Raw genomic sequence first — 15,951 nt, forward strand, 5'->3', positions numbered from 1 at the left:
TACCACCGAACAATATGCTACTGGCATATGAGCCCCCACATACTTTTCCTTGAATACATTTACATTTCTTATAGAATAATTCCTCTAATTGAGAATATTCATTTCAGAAACGTAAGACTCCACTTTGTCAGTAAGAAAGAAAAAAAATAAAATAAATATAATTTTTTAATATATATATATATATATATATATATATATATATATATATATATATATATATATAAATTTTTTAAATTATTCTTTTTTTTTATGGAGCACAAATGATTCTGGATTCTGGACTATGTTGTGGAAAAGGCATGGTTACTTTAAGAGGAGCAATAGGTAAGTGCGCTTCCGGTGTGCTTGTAATGAATAAGAATTTAAAAACACAGGGACGTTGACATTGTCGAGCCGTTACAGGGACACGAGAGTCGCCCTCAATTTGGCTTTGCACAGATCTGCGTGCGCGAGCAGTCATGGTAAAAATCAGCTTTAAGGCCATAGCCGGACAAAAAACCGACAAGGACGAGGGTGATGGCGATAAGACGCAAATATATATCCAGCACCCACATGTAAGTCTGTTATTAAGCTCTTCATCTCTTTTCACATACTCGCTTGTTACTAGCTCTTGACAAGAGTGCGAACAGAAATGTCACAATCAACGTACTGTTTAATGCTCACTTCTTCCTTTATTAGCTATTCATCGTCATCCGATGTTGAAATGCAGCATCACCGCCCGTGGTTGCTGTGCAGTCGGAAGGGATGCAGCCATGGAGTAGCCTATTCTAGGAATCTGTTAACCGCTTCGTGGATGAAATGCTTCACATTTTCCTCTGTTTTTGCTGGACCAACGTCCAAGTTATTTAACGTTTCCTTCGGTTGATTTATTTGGAAGACTGCTTAAATTTTATGTCATCCATAAAATTGTTGTCTACTGGCAAAGCGCGCTTTTACGCACGCGACTTCGCGTACAAAATGGCAGATAATGCATTCAGGTGCAGCACATAAATCGTTTTTCTCGCTGGCAGGGATTTCCAGGCCAGTAAAACCATGAGGTTTTAGAAGCTGCTTGTTTATATAAAATTGACTATGTATACCCATTTTACTATTGAAAATTATTTTCCTATGTCTCTTTTCTTAGTAAGGTGTAGCTATAGCTACATAGATATAATTAGGCCTATATATGTTCTAAATATACATTTTGTATTCTATTGTCAGTTTTTGATTTTAAACTTCAGCCCGTGGTTTTCAAGATGTAAACGTGCGCGACCAATTACGGCAGTGTTAAATCAAGTGAAATCGATCACTTTTGTGTTCTGACTGATTGCATCTTTAGATGAGCTGCTCGTTGCGTTGCTATTACATTATCAGCTCTGCTGGAAATAGAGTGCAGGCGGCAGCATCCACTTCACTGGCACGGAGGAGGCAGGTTTAACGTCTACAATGACAGAGCGGTCTGCACCGAGTAGTCATAGTCAAAGTCAAATTTATTTATATAGCGCTTTTTACAACAGCCGTTGTCACAAAGCAGCTTTACCCTTGACCGAGTGCAAGCCCACGGTGAGCAAGCCAAGGGCAACAGTGGCAAGGAAAAACTGCCTAGAGCATGAGGAAGAAACCTTAAGAGGAACCAAGACTCAAAGGGGAAGCCCATCCTCTGGTCACAGATGCATGCAAGATAGTCACGACTGTTGGCATCTGCTGCTTTTTTTTAGTAGAATATGCCGATAACTGCTTGTGGTGAAAAATAAAATGTCGTTTTGGTCATTTGAACTGAGAGTTACTAAGAAATTTCAGTCAGCATAAATCAATTTAACATCACCTAACAAAGATTCAGCTCTTCATTAAAAAAAAAAAAAAAAAATTGAACTGATAACTTAAAGCTTTGTCAAAATGCACATGCACAGTATTTTGAAATGTGACAAATATTTGAAAATAAAATAAACACAGGAATGAATGAAAACTTATCTAAAAGAAAATTAAAAGAAGTCTCAGAGGTATTGTCGAATATAATGATCTAATCTTACTGTTTACCTCGAATTGCCCTCTTCTTTAGAGACATCAGGGTCAGCCTCAGTTATATTTCTAACATGACATGTGCCTCCTGTTTTTACTGTGATTTTAAAAATGATTATTTAACTTCTTTATTTGTGTTATCAGTTTAAAAAAAAAATTCAGTTATGATAGCATTATAGACTGTTCTTGTCTCTAAAAACATGCCAGGAATCAATGTCCTTGTATACATTTGTTGGTTCATTCTGAGAGATGGACTTGCATTTCAAGAACTCTGCAGGTCTTTGTTTACATTGTTAGCATTCCTTACCCCTAAACCCGAACTAGGATTACAGTGACTACATTGTAAAGATGCTTAAATAAACTTAACTAAACAACACATTTGTAGGGACTGTGTGGAAAGTCAACAACATTATTGTTCAGTGTTGATGCAGCAATGCCATGTTAATGAACACAGAATCTTTCGGGGTGTTTGCAACACTGAAGCACCTGTTAGTTTGTGACTTATGCTTTTGCTGGTTTCTAAATTGATCATGACAAAAAATATTTTCCATGAAGCAGGGAATAGAAATGTGTTTGTACATAAACTGATAATTGTTTTACTGGCCTGCACTCTGGGTCTCTGCTATGGGTCAGTTTTTTTTACATTTTTTGTGTTTCTCTGCTGCCCTCCCCATCCCCCACCCCCCACCCTGAACACACACACACTCACTAAATGCAGGAAGAGCTGATTCTGCGTGGAGGACGAAGCCGTTCATCTCTAAGTGGTCTCTGCTGCCTGACCACTGCCCTAATAATATGCACATGCAGTCTCATCTATGCCTCCATCTACATCTACCGCTACTACATCACCCCACAGGTAGCTGCCCTCACACATGCATTTATCACTCAGCATGTAAAACACACATCCACTAGTAACTTCTACACAGAGAAACCTCAATTCAGCCTTATTATATCTTTAAAATGCAGGCTTAGTCTTCAACAATTGCTATCCCTTCAATACATCATATTTCCAAAATCTCTCTCGAGCTCAGGCAAACGTAAGCCAAACCATTCAAATATAACTGTGATGGTGATGGCAGTTTTGTATACACGCAGGCTCCAGACCAGAGTGAGTTCCACTGTCATGTGACTTATGAGAATGCAGTAAGTGCACCTCAACGTGGGGCAGAGGCGCTCGAGGAGAACGTGGGCATCTACCTGCAGGAGAACTACGAGCAGATCAGTGTTCCAGTAGCCAGGTTCAGCAATGCTGACCCTGCCACCATCATCCATGACTTTAACAGGGTACAAACACAGCCTGGAGGGTTTCCAACCAATCAGTGCACCTATTATATTTCACAATACAGTCTATTATATTTCTATAATCTATTATATTTCACAATATAGATGTCTATTACACCACTTTCACTTCCACATCACATCTGACAGGGACTGAAAAATCTTACTGAATGCTTGCACTGTATTTGTTTATGTTTGTTTAGGGGCTCACGGCCTACCATGACATTGCTCTGGATAAGTGTTATATCACTGAACTGAACACCACCATTGTAATGCCTCCACGAAACCTCTGGGAATTGCTCATCAATGTCAAGCTAAGAACCAAACATGTGTGTGCTTCTTTGTATTTTTATAAAACATAATATGAGGAATATAAAATTTGATATGGTAGCTTCAAGTAGGCATTCCTTAAGTAGGTAAAATTAAGTAGGCATTTCTTAATATATCTTTGCCTTTCAAGTCATACTTTCCTATGTTCATTTAAACATGGTGCAAATACGTCGGTGGAGATAGTGTACCCTGTGCATCTACAGAAATACTGCTGTGTAGGTGGAGACGTGTTGTCATGATACTGAAATTTCCAACTTCAAGACTTTGAAAAGCACTGTTATTAAATACCATATTCAGTGCTGTGGGGGAGGGGAGTTGCCCTCAGGAGGTTTTTCCGTTTAACTTTTTGAAGGCTGGCATGGTCTTTTTGAGGGCAGCTCTCTGTGTGTGAGGGAACAGGCAGAGCAAGAACGCACTCTAGCACATCTAGAACTGACACTGGAAAATAAATTTTGGTATACAGTTATCATTTAGAATTTACAGAATGGATTTGTATCACTAGTTGAGATTGTCTGCATAGTGTGTGGTGTGGCACCGCTGGTATGATACAGGTCACTACCTGCCGTCATCAGGAGCACCACTACTAGTACTAAGCTCAGTTCAAAACTGAAATATGAATTACTGCATAATTGCAGTCTGGTTCATGGCACATTGACCCATAGAATCTGCTAAGAGTCAAACCATGTATGTGGTACATTAACATAGTAATTCAGGAACATGTACACTTATTCCAAATCCTTAACTTATTTACCTCAGTCTAAAAATCTAAAACCTTCACTTCTGTTATTTCAAAACTTTCCTATGAGACTTTAAATGAAAAGGCCTTTTTGATTAAGTCACATATTTACCTCACTGCATATTCTCTATTGCCCCACACCTTTACTGCATATACTCCATCACCCCACTTCTTTCTCTCTCTTTCTCTCTCTCTAGAAGGGAATTTCTCTTCCACAGACATATATCATTCAGGAGGAGATGATTGTGACTGGTAAGATTCCCAACACCCAACAGTTTGGCATGTTTATCCATAGACTGTGTAATGGCAAAGATACTTACCAGCTCACACGTCGCATCACCCGCAGACGTAAGTGACCAGCTTCTTGTTTTTGCCTTATAAGGCTTTCTTTTTGAGGCTTGAGGTGCCTTCACAAATTTAAAAAAATGTTCCCTGTGGTCCTCAGGCATTTTCAAACGCGAGGCCCAGAACTGCCATCCTATTCGACACTTTGAGAATACCTTCGTGGTGGAGACAATGATATGTGATGCACCATAGGGCCTTCCTGTGTTCATTCTTCCATCATTAATGAACGCACATGCTTGGGGGCTCTGTAGCAAATCCGTCATTAATGACAGATAGCACTTTTGAACTCGCCTCCCCTTATCGCTCCTTATTTCTCTCCATGACCAAATTATTCATAATTGCAATAATTAGTGGTGTTTTTAAGTAGAAGTGCTTCCAGAAATTATACAGTAGCACTGTTTGTGTTTGTGCTCTGATGATAAATCTTGCCAGGCATGTTCTTAAAAGAATTTAGTGCATGTTTTGAGATCAGAGACCAAGGTGAGCTTGTCAGTGTGGTGTCTCATGGTGTCTCAGTGACGTGCATGCTTTGAGGTTAGAGAAAATAGTGAGCTTATCAGTTTGTCAAGATCAGAGATTGCATGAGATCATTGTCTCAGTGACTGTCTTTGTGTGTCCTTTTCACTTCATCTGAGGTCTGTTAGGATGGTTACATAGATCCTTCACTCTGTGTTTGTATTTATTTCTAAACATTAACATTTCTCATGTTTCTCTAATTATACTTGTAGCAACAGTTGTTATTAATTTCTCCATAAAGTCCATGTTATCTCTCAGACAGGTTGCTGTAGCGTGTAAATTAGTGCTTTGCACTGGAGAATGTAATTCCAGACTCATGCCACATGGACCACCACACAAATCACATGGTCATTATTCACCCAGAGTGTAAATATCCATATTTATCTGCTTCAGTGTTATGGATTAAATTGTCCAGTTTACAGAAATGTAGCCCAATGAACACGTGAAAATAAACACAATGACCACTTTATAACACAAACGTTCTGTATTTGGTGGTGTTTTTTTTTTTTAATTTTTTAAAATCTTTTCTAAGTAATTTACAGTCACAGTTAGGACTGTGACAAATGTACTTTTCTTGCATCGTATTGTAACCCATGAAATGACAATGCCCATCGTGAATACTGGAATAGAAGGCTGTTCCATTTTGCTGTAACCTCAAACCTAAAAAAATATGAGACATGAGTATATAGTTTCCTCATTAAGTCCCTGAATGTGCTTTTGAATAAAATATAATTTTGTGCTCTGTTTCCTTTATTTAAATTACTGCTGCAAATCAGCAGGAACTGTTTATTATCCCATCCATATACTGTACAGCTGTACAGTGGGACAAAGTGATATCCTTCCAGGGCCTTAGCAGATGAGACAGGGCCTGTTTTTGCAGGGCCACTCTGTACAAGTAAATATAACAGTAAAAATACTGTGTGCTTGCTGCATGGATTATGAGTGGAGATAATAAATGATAAGCACAACTCTGTAAGGCTTGAGGTGGGTGATCATCAGCAACATAATAATGTTGGGAAATAGAAAAGGAAGGAAAGTCATGTAAGTGGCTAATGTGAAGAGGGGGCCTGCAAATTAGGGGGGCCCAGGTCAGACATTAAGAACCTGGCGGCTTTAGGGGAGATGCTGCTAGAAGCCCACAGAACAGGCCTAGAGCTGTGGTGTGTTCTAAGAGACAAAGCAAACGTGAGAGCAGTCATTGTCTATAATGGAGGTCTTACTCATGTGACATTTGCGGTACGTGTCTTGGTTAGAGGGGAAAAAAGTAAAGGAGGTCCTCTGAGATTTGCATGCCAAACTCCCCTGAAAAAACCCAACTCGATACACAGAAGTCATCACCCTCCACAGACTTTCCTGGCATGAACAAGTGAACATCTCTTTCACCTTATACTCATTAAGAGAATCAATTTCTATTCATATTACATGTTAAAGAGGTCCTCTACTATTGTGTCATCAGTGAACTAGATGATGCAGATTGGTCTATAGTCCTGAGCCATCAGTCATTTAATAATAGTGACTGTATTCACAGAGTGACACAGACATAAAAATGCAACTAAAAATACAATGAATGTGAACATAATAGTAAATTTATTTAGTCCAAGTAAATCCTTGATTTATAAAGGCCAGAAAGAACAAGGTGCTTGTTTAATATCAGTAGAAAATAATAGGAAAAACAGAAAACCATAAAATACAAATAAAGAGAATAAAAATGTAAAGTGTTAAAAAATTTTTTTTAAAGAATAGGAAAAACTACTAAAATGCTTACAATTATACACAAATGCTACTTTCTAAAAATATTAACAGTAACTGCTTGACTCCAGGGAGCTGCTTTATTTGTGCTTTTGTACTTCAACCTTGGAACATTTAATAGGTCATCATTTTATCTTAAACCCAATTTGGAACATATTTCATCAGGCATTCTGAAGTGTGTGAAAGTGATATCCCATTAAGAGCTTATCCCATTAAGTGAAGAAGCCATTTAAATATCTCAGAAATCAAACCTGATTCCAGTGTTTAGAGGTTAATATATGTAATATTTTCTTTCTTTCTCAACTCTGTTAAACCTATAAACAAGTTGTAGTCTGTAAAAAGTATGGTTGCAGCATTCTGAACAAGTTTCAGTCTTATGGTTTTCAGAAATCTGGTAAACAATGCATTACAGTACAGTATAGACATGAAGAAAGAAACAGGTCTGAAAGAAACAAGTACGAGAAGGAATCTAACTTGTGCTATATTGAAATACATGTATAATTGTGTACCTACTGCAAAGCTATGCATGCTGTTTATTAATTTGATTCAATTGAAAATAAAAATGGGCCTAATACAGAACTCTTAGGCTAGATGTAGGATTACAAAAATAGGTGCAAATGTAGATGTAGAAGTGCAACTATATTTTTATATAAATTTATGAGATCCTATATTATTTTCAGTGCTGCTTTTTAGTATTATGAACTAATCTGAAACCAGACTGAAACTCTTAAAAAGAGACTTAAGAACTGTAATTTCTAAATTGGTGTAAAGTTTATTGTGGAATCAAGGTTGTGTCTTTTCTGAAATTAACTCTCACATCTAAGTTACCTACACTGAAAGCAGAGGGTAGCAACAGTTCCTGACCTTGAACCCAGGTGTGATATTAAACAGACAATCAGGAACATACCTATAATCAATGTATCCCCCACCTCCCCACACTGTAAGGGGATGGTGAATGTCCAGTATGAACCCACAAGTGAAGTACACAAGTCTCATCTCTAAACACCCATTTTTAAAGTTTCTTTGAAAAGCGGACGGTTAATGTATATTTTAATATATCAGTACAGAGAACATATTTAACAAAGTACATTCATATAATTTTTTAATCAATGATAGCTGTTGCTCAATCTGTAAATACACTTTAGGACACCCCCTTTTGCTATCTTTCTATCTCTCTCTGTCTCTTTCTCTATATCTCTCAGTGTGCATGTGTGTGGGTATGCCTACCTATGCCACTATTATGATTTTCTGTCTTATTCTTTGTGGTTTTTCCTTATTGTAATTAATCACACATAAGCCTATCATTACACCATGTAAGCTGTACATTTACGACACTTCTCCATTCATTTGAAAATATTTTTAACATGTTAGACATTTGTGTTATCTACAAAGGAGTTCTGTAATTTTGGTACCCTCTAGCACTTTGAACCATTTTGAGCACATAATTAATTATACAGTTATATAGACACTGACCATGGGCAAAAGCTTTAATGCTCTTTTTGCACAATATACACTGCTTTTCTGTCCAGCCAGTGCACCTGTTCATTTACATTTACAGCATTTCAATGATGCTCATATCCAGAGAGACTTGCTGATTTGTCAGTATACTCCCTAGCAACTGAGTCCATGGCCATAGTGTTTGGCTCATGTTTCTCTGTCTGCTTTACCAGGTAAATCATGTGCATTCATTCAGTCATAAGGACCAGGATAGAAGGTTACAGTAGAACTTTAGCAGTGGCACACATCCTGAAAAGGATCCTCTGTAATAATAACAAATGAAACACAACACACAAAAAAGTGAACTGTTTGAGTGCATTTGGTCCAGCAGAGAAGCATACACCCACAATTACTGCAGTTGCATAAAATGTCAGTCTGTGGTGAACATGTAAGCTACCATTGCAAAGGAAGTTTCCATTCAGTGTTTGATCAGTCATACTGCACAAAGATGGAGCTCTCTCTTTCTATTTCAAACTTAGCTTGCTTTTCTGTCACATATTTTAGCAGTTGACACTTTCTTAGAAAAGATTCACAAAAAATGCTAAGGTAGGAAGAAAGAGGAAGTAATTTATTCTTAGTAGGAGCAGAATTTTCTACAGAGTTAATCTGAAAGCTAAAGATTTGAGGTAAGTTTGTTCCTTCTTATATCTTGAGCTTGTTATCATGTTTAATGTAGTTACAGTTACATGTAAAATGCTAGTTTTTGGCAAATTTGAAAATATACATATATAACCCAACCGAGATGGTATAGTTTCTGCCACTGCTGTGAGATCTAGTACTCCTTCCATCCCCCAACCATGTGAGTTTCTTTAAACCAATAGCATTAATGTCATGGGTATGAGTTTTATACCACTGTCAGTTCTAAATGAGCTTGGAATTGGAAATCCAGAATGATCATAAATAAATTTTTAAAATATTTTTATTTATTTAGGTAGTTTTAGCAATTATTTGGAAAATCAACATATGTGTCAAATAGATACATAAGTTTTAACTGGAGTGAGATGAGTGGAATAAGAAACTTCCATTTCTGAGGGTCTTGTAGTAAGCAGGTCTGTCTAAGGTGTAATGTACCCTGTAACCTCGTGGTTTGTGCTTTGCAACTGTTTTTCAATGAATTCAGTTATTGAATTGTCTTCCCAAATAGAATATATTTATTCAAATTTAGCTAGAATTTTTTTTATTATTATTATTAGCAATATCCAGGGTTATCGATGGTTACCTAGAGATTACTGGGGTTAAGTATGGGTAGGTGGTGTTGTCTCTAACTTTCATTTTCTAAACTGCCATAAATCAAATAAATAAATAGAAACGATCAGTAGCAAAACAAAAGAAAGTTTACTTCTTAATATTTGTAACTACTTGATTTGAAAGATTCTGGTGAAAACTATTAGCCTTATGACAATCTTAAAGATTTCAGAGAATGCCAGTTTTATCAGAAATGTCCATTTTTGGCATAATCAGATATCCAAATCTTCTCAGTTGTAAAAATGTTATTTATATCAATAGTGATTTGAGCATTATTGGTTTGACCAAACTAAAATTCAGAATTAAAACCTGACCTAACCATGAAATTGTTTCTTAGTTAAAAGATTTAGCTTTGTTTAGTTTTAATGGCACATTGTACTATAGACAGAAATATAATTATCTTTCTGTATTTTTTCTGTCCCCTTGTATGGGGAAGTTGAGTGGTTGTATGCAATGATACATTCCCATATTTGCATGCTGACCTACAGACTTGGCAGCATATTTGCATGCTGCCCATGACCTCCTACAGACCTCTTTCTTTTAACCTTCTGTAGCTTGTGTTGGCTCATTACAAGAGTGATTCTCTGCATGGTATTAACTGTCCTGGTCTCTTTTTCATTAGGAATGTCTCTGTGACAGACATTGATTGTCAGAAGGGCCTCTCTCCCAGTGGTTCACCATGGTGATCTGTGATGACTGGGTGAAATGCCTGCAGTGGGCAGTCTACGTGCCAGCACTGGCTGCTGGACTTCCTCTGAACATGGCTGCTCTGTGGCAGCTGTTTTTCCGTGTTCGTCACTGGAGCGTGTCAACCGTCTACCTCAGCAGCCTTGTGATTAACGACAGCCTGTTGCTGCTCTCGCTACCTTTTAAGATGTACGCCTACAAAGAGGTTTGGCGCCTGGGCAAACTGTTCTGTTCCCTCCTGGAGAGTCTGGTCTACGTGAACATCTATGGGAGCATGCTTCTCAGTGTGTGCATTGCCGTGGACCGCTACATTGCTCTGTGCTTGCCCTTTGCCGCGCGCCGCCTGCGCTCACCGCGAAAGGCCGGGCTGGTGTGCACGGCCGTGTGGGTGCTGGTTTTTGCCAGCAGTTTCCCCGTATACGACTTCCATGGAACAGATTCCAACAGCAACACATCCCACTGTTTCCAAAACTTTTCCAACGACACATGGGAAAAGCAGTGGCTCGTGGTTTCCCTGGAGACGGTGTTTTGCTGCAGCGTGGCAGTCATGGTGTTCTGCTCTGTGCAGGTGGTGCGCACGCTGCACAGTCTGCGGCGACTGAAGCCCAGTGATGCCAAACTGCGAAACAACAAGAGCGCGAAGATCGTCCTCAGCAGCCTCGTGGTTTTCCTTGTTTGCTTCATCCCCTACCACATAGCCGTGCCGCTATATTTCCACTTCAAACAGCTTAAACAGGATCCAGAGATCATCGAGCCACTGCGAAGTTTCGTACACAGCAGCTTGTGCGTGAGCAGCATTAACTCCTTGGCAGACGGCGCGTGCTACTACTTCATACTGAAGGAGAACCTGCAAATGGCACGGAGGGAGGCCAAAGCCTCCATAGTTATAAGACCACCAGAGGAGAGGACATTGGGCACAGACACATGACGCCACGCAAACTGGCATGTGAAAACTCACATAGAGGTCACAGGGTGACAGCTGAGAATCACAGGAGTCTTGTTTACAAATGTGTGATTGACACATTTTCTAGTGAAAGTATCTTAGACATTTGGTGAGAGCTAAGAAAGACTTCCCCTATTTTGTTGGTATTCTCACAGCACTTTGTCTGAATTGAAAGCTGGCTACAGGCCTGCTGATTACTGCTGAAAGCAAGAGTTGTGTAGGCAAACCACATCCTGCTTTGTTTGGAAAAAGTCTGTGGTTAAAAATGAATTCTGTCTTTGTTAAAAGCTAAAAATGTGTGTTGTTAACATGCCCTTGAATAATATACAAGAGATTAGGAATGGTTTGGGGGAGCAGGGGAATTATTTACACAAACAGCATATTTGAAGACAAAGTTGACAAATTTTCAGGATAATAGGCCTATAACAAAGAACATCTGAGTTCCCAGTGTTCTGTGTCTTCCAGAGGAAGAATAGCTCAGCAACATTTTTTTTTAAGTCTTTACATAATATACAAGGTTAATGTTGCTCAGAACTGAGGGAAATTTATATCAACCAATTAGAACCTTGCAGAGTACATGCCAAAATCATTCCATACTTGCCTCAAAAGAGATTATTTGGCTATGCTAACCTATTTGTACATAAAATCTATGTCTTTAAGTAAAAGACATAAATCAATATCCAAATGTCCACTTTGGCTAGATTACTGCAGCAAGTAATAAATATTCTTTGTTCATAACAAGAGTAAATTAAATTTCATGGACTTATTTTTACCTGAATTACTAAAAATGTTTGAAGAGTTTTAATGCCTAAAGTACCAAAACAAAATACTAATATCAGGGTGATGGTGCGACAATCCCTGTTCTTTGCAATTATTTTTTATAATTTGTCAAGTGCAACACTGTTTTTTGTCTCATCACTGCCACAGCCACTTTAGCTGAATACTTATTTCTATATCTAAGTATAATGGAAAGTGTGGTAAAGCTTCATTTTAGCTATAATACATAGAGGTCTATACAATTACTAAAAGTATGCTAAAAATCTCTATTCCAGGGTCAAAAGTATACTATAATGGAAAACTCTATTCTATCAGCTAGATTTTTTTCAACCCAGCCATTTCCAGTGTATTTCAGGATGTTTACAATAAAATATGTATTTACTGACACTAGTCCTACCCCCAACTCCCTGACTTTAATTATGTAGCCGTATGATAACTGAAATATGCTCACATTTATGACATTTAGTGGATGGTCTTCTCCAGAACAGCTTACAAACATGCTTATTTATCTACTCATAAAGCTTAGCAAGTACAAATAGGTTAGAGTTAAAAAATACCCATAAACCAAGATACTGACAAATACAAGAGTCCTGAAACCCAGACTATAAGATACAATACAAAACAGTGCTATATAAAATACAATTTTATTGCAATTACAAGACATTTAGTGCATTGAGGGCTACAGTGGAAACGGGTTCACTGAAACTGGACAGTTAATATTTGGGGGAAAAATGTCACCTGTCATCTCTATTTCTGCTGTGATATTTCAGATAGTAGGGTAAGAATTTGGCAGTATCATCATAAATCCATGAGACCTGCCTTGTGTCAACAAATCAGGTTGGGGGTCTTCATCTAATGATATAGGGAATATTTACTTGGCACAAATTTGGTCTGCATCAATCAAGTATTGTGTCAAAGCCACAATTGTTATTCACCATGTGCTTCCCTTTATAGCCACAACGTACCAATCTTGTAATGGCTATTTCCAGGATGATAACCTATCATGTCACAAAGCACAAGTCATGTCAAACTGGGTCAAGGACTATGACACTGAGTTGAGGGTACGTCAGTACCTCCCCAGTCACCAGATCTGAATTCAGCAGGAAACCTAAGGGAGGTGGCGGAAGAAGAGATTATTAGCATGAATTTACAGCTGCCGAATGTGCAGCAATTATATGATGCCATCATTTTAGCATCGGCCAAAGCCTTATAATGCAAGTTTCTTTTAATTTACATACGTTCATAAGATGCAGGGGACGGCAGTTATGAATGGTCTTTCAATTGATACAACATCAGAATAATCTATCATGTTTTTGTCATCATATTACTGTTAGAAAACTGGTATAAACAGAAGTGTAGCAACGTCCTCTTGTTCTATTGCAAGCCAAGAAAACTATTCCTCTGTTTGAATCCAATTTTATTTTAGATGTTTCAAAAAAGGCATTGTATAATTTCATGTCTGGTTAATCTAAGGCACCTTTCTTTCTTGCTGGGTAAAGCCTACTCTTTATCTTGGGTTTTTTTCTTGTTCAAATTTTTTTTTTTCATGTTGTCATATTATTTAAAGAGAAAACATTATTGAAATATAATTAAACTAGGCTGCTACAACCATTTTTCTAATATTAACTGTAGTAGTTTTTATTTTCTACAACAAAATTCAAAGTTTGTCTATCATATCAATTCTGCAAGTAAAGATAATGATTTTGAATATTTTATATATTGAATATATATTGATCATGCTATTTACCAGATGAGGAAAAAATGTTTTGATAAAAGTAATTTGCATGAAGATGATTTTCTTAATGACTTTCTCAATCTAGATGTGTAATGAGCTCCAAGACGCAGGTAAGTGAGGATCTAAGTGCACGAGTTTATTGGTACTGGCAGGAATGGATGTGAGGTGGATATGTAGGGGAATCGTCAACACTGGGGGAGTTTGGATAAGGAGCGTGGAGGGTACTGTTCACACTGCAAGTCAGCAGGCATAAACCCAAGTAATCCAAGGGGCCAGGAATGAGGTGTAGTCTGGGGAGGAAGCAGAGGTCAAAAGCCAGGAGAAACAATAAGAACAAATAATGCTTGGTACGCATAGAGGAATTTAATACTTCGTAAGTTTGAGGGGGGAAACTGGGATGTTATAAAGGGAGCTGGAACGAGGGACAGGTGTTACTTATCAGTACTCAGGCAAGGGTGACCTAAGTCTGGGCGGGGAAAGGCTACTGGGTTGGAACGATACTGCCACAGATGACCTTGTCACTTATGCCCTGAGTTGGTACTTTATTTGGATATATTTTGAGCTGTTTTCAAAATATTAATACAGGCTTCACTGACACTGAATCTAGCAAAGCCTGAGTTTGCCTGAGCTACAATAACATACCTTGGAAACAAATTTTACATGGACACGTGCAACCTGTTGTTGCTACGATCATTGTCATTCAAAATTTTCCAATGCCCTCAACTCACCGTGAGTTATGAAGCTTTCTTGGTATGGCGGGGTACTCCTGTAGCTTCAGTAAAACATTTCTACTGTTGTTGCACTTTTCACATCTTATCCCATCCAAATATATTATTTGTATTTCTGATAGTCAGCATGCCTGTAACAATGTGAACGATCTCCTAAATTATATTCCTGTGTTTGCAGATTCTAATTTCTCCAGATCTTTCAAACTTGAGACTGACATAAGATCTGTTGGGGCTGGTGCTGTTTTATTGTAAATGATGCATATGAAATCAGTCAGTCAATCATTATATTTCTCTCCAAAAATTCTCCACTATAAGCTATTTCTTCCCTACAACAAGCATCAAGTGACATTCTACTGTAGAACAGGAAGCTCTAGCTCTATTGTTGTCCCTTTGTTTTTTTTTGTTGTTGTTTTTTTTTATGTTTATGTTGGTTCCAGTTCCCTTCCCATGAATGTTTACAATGTTTACCATAATCCACTGTTGCTTTTGTATCTATACAAACAAAATCCATGGTTGATGAGATAGTATCTCATTATACAAAGTTATAATCTAGAAATCAAACTCAAGAAAGTGAAAATGTCATGGATGACACATTCATTTGATTAGAGAAATGAGTATATAGCAAGTGTTGCAAACTCTGTGTTTGTTTTTTGTTCTTTTCGCAAACATCTTTGCTCTTCGAGGTGTGCGTGTTGCAAGTCAGCGTATAGTGCACCTGCTTGTGTTTTCTCTTTTCTCTTCTCCACTTATTTGCTCTCTCCTTTCATGCTTTCTCTCTATATATGTGAATCATTGTTGATCGTTGTTTCAACATTTCTGACAAGTGACCAAACTAGTTTGGAACTAGTTAAGTTAAATAAAGTACTTTGCTATCTGAAAATTATAAAAGAGTTCAAGATTCTAAAATAGAATAGTTCAACTTTATTCAGTAAAACCTTCAGCAGGCCACAGTTTAAAATACTACAAATACCATCATACTTGTCACCAAATCATTGCCAAATCCTAGATATGGAAAGTACACACTCACTGGCAATCATACGTCCCACCACTAGGAGGTGTATGAATGCTACTGTCTAGTGGCATTAAGCAGGAAGCTGGGGCTACTAAATTGCCATTCAATTCGTACTTGTTTTATAGCTGGATTCCACTAATGTGCTGAATTAATATCAGAGATCATGTCCCATGATTTCAATATTAAATAATAATTCAATATAATAATTTAGTTTTAAAAAATATACATCCAGTGATGCACTTCCCTGGGGTCACTGGGTGTTTTGAGTCTTTCAAACATCAGACACCCTCTGTCAGGTGACCCAGCTGGGAGTGATCAGTTCCCATCTTGTGTCCCTGTTGCATGCGTCCACGGATTATTTCTTTTGATCTATAGCCA

At 37.8% G+C, this 15,951-nt stretch overlaps 2 protein-coding genes across 2 annotated transcripts; both read left to right on the plus strand.

The window, feature by feature from the left end:
• The first annotated feature begins 353 nt into the window (after positions 1-353).
• On the plus strand, positions 354-5,939 carry itm2ca (integral membrane protein 2Ca). The gene is made up of 6 exons (XM_027029838.3): positions 354-551; positions 2,714-2,851; positions 3,091-3,279; positions 3,477-3,602; positions 4,537-4,687; positions 4,785-5,939. The coding sequence occupies exons 1-6, from the start codon at positions 456-458 to the stop codon at positions 4,874-4,876; spliced, it is 792 nt and encodes a 263-aa protein (XP_026885639.1). The 5' UTR covers positions 354-455; the 3' UTR covers positions 4,877-5,939.
• Positions 5,940-8,814: 2,875 nt separating this feature from the next.
• gpr55a (G protein-coupled receptor 55a) lies at positions 8,815-15,409 on the plus strand. The gene is made up of 2 exons (XM_027031494.3): positions 8,815-9,072; positions 10,314-15,409. Exon 2 carries the CDS (start codon positions 10,371-10,373, stop codon positions 11,304-11,306), a length of 936 nt encoding a protein of 311 aa, XP_026887295.2. The 5' UTR covers positions 8,815-9,072; positions 10,314-10,370; the 3' UTR covers positions 11,307-15,409.
• Positions 15,410-15,951: the final 542 nt, after the last annotated feature.

The sequence above is a fragment of the Electrophorus electricus genome, chromosome 11 (assembly GCF_041902795.1).
Source record: "Electrophorus electricus isolate QZ-2024a chromosome 11, ASM4190279v1, whole genome shotgun sequence".
Classification (NCBI taxonomy): domain Eukaryota; kingdom Metazoa; phylum Chordata; class Actinopteri; order Gymnotiformes; family Gymnotidae; genus Electrophorus; species Electrophorus electricus.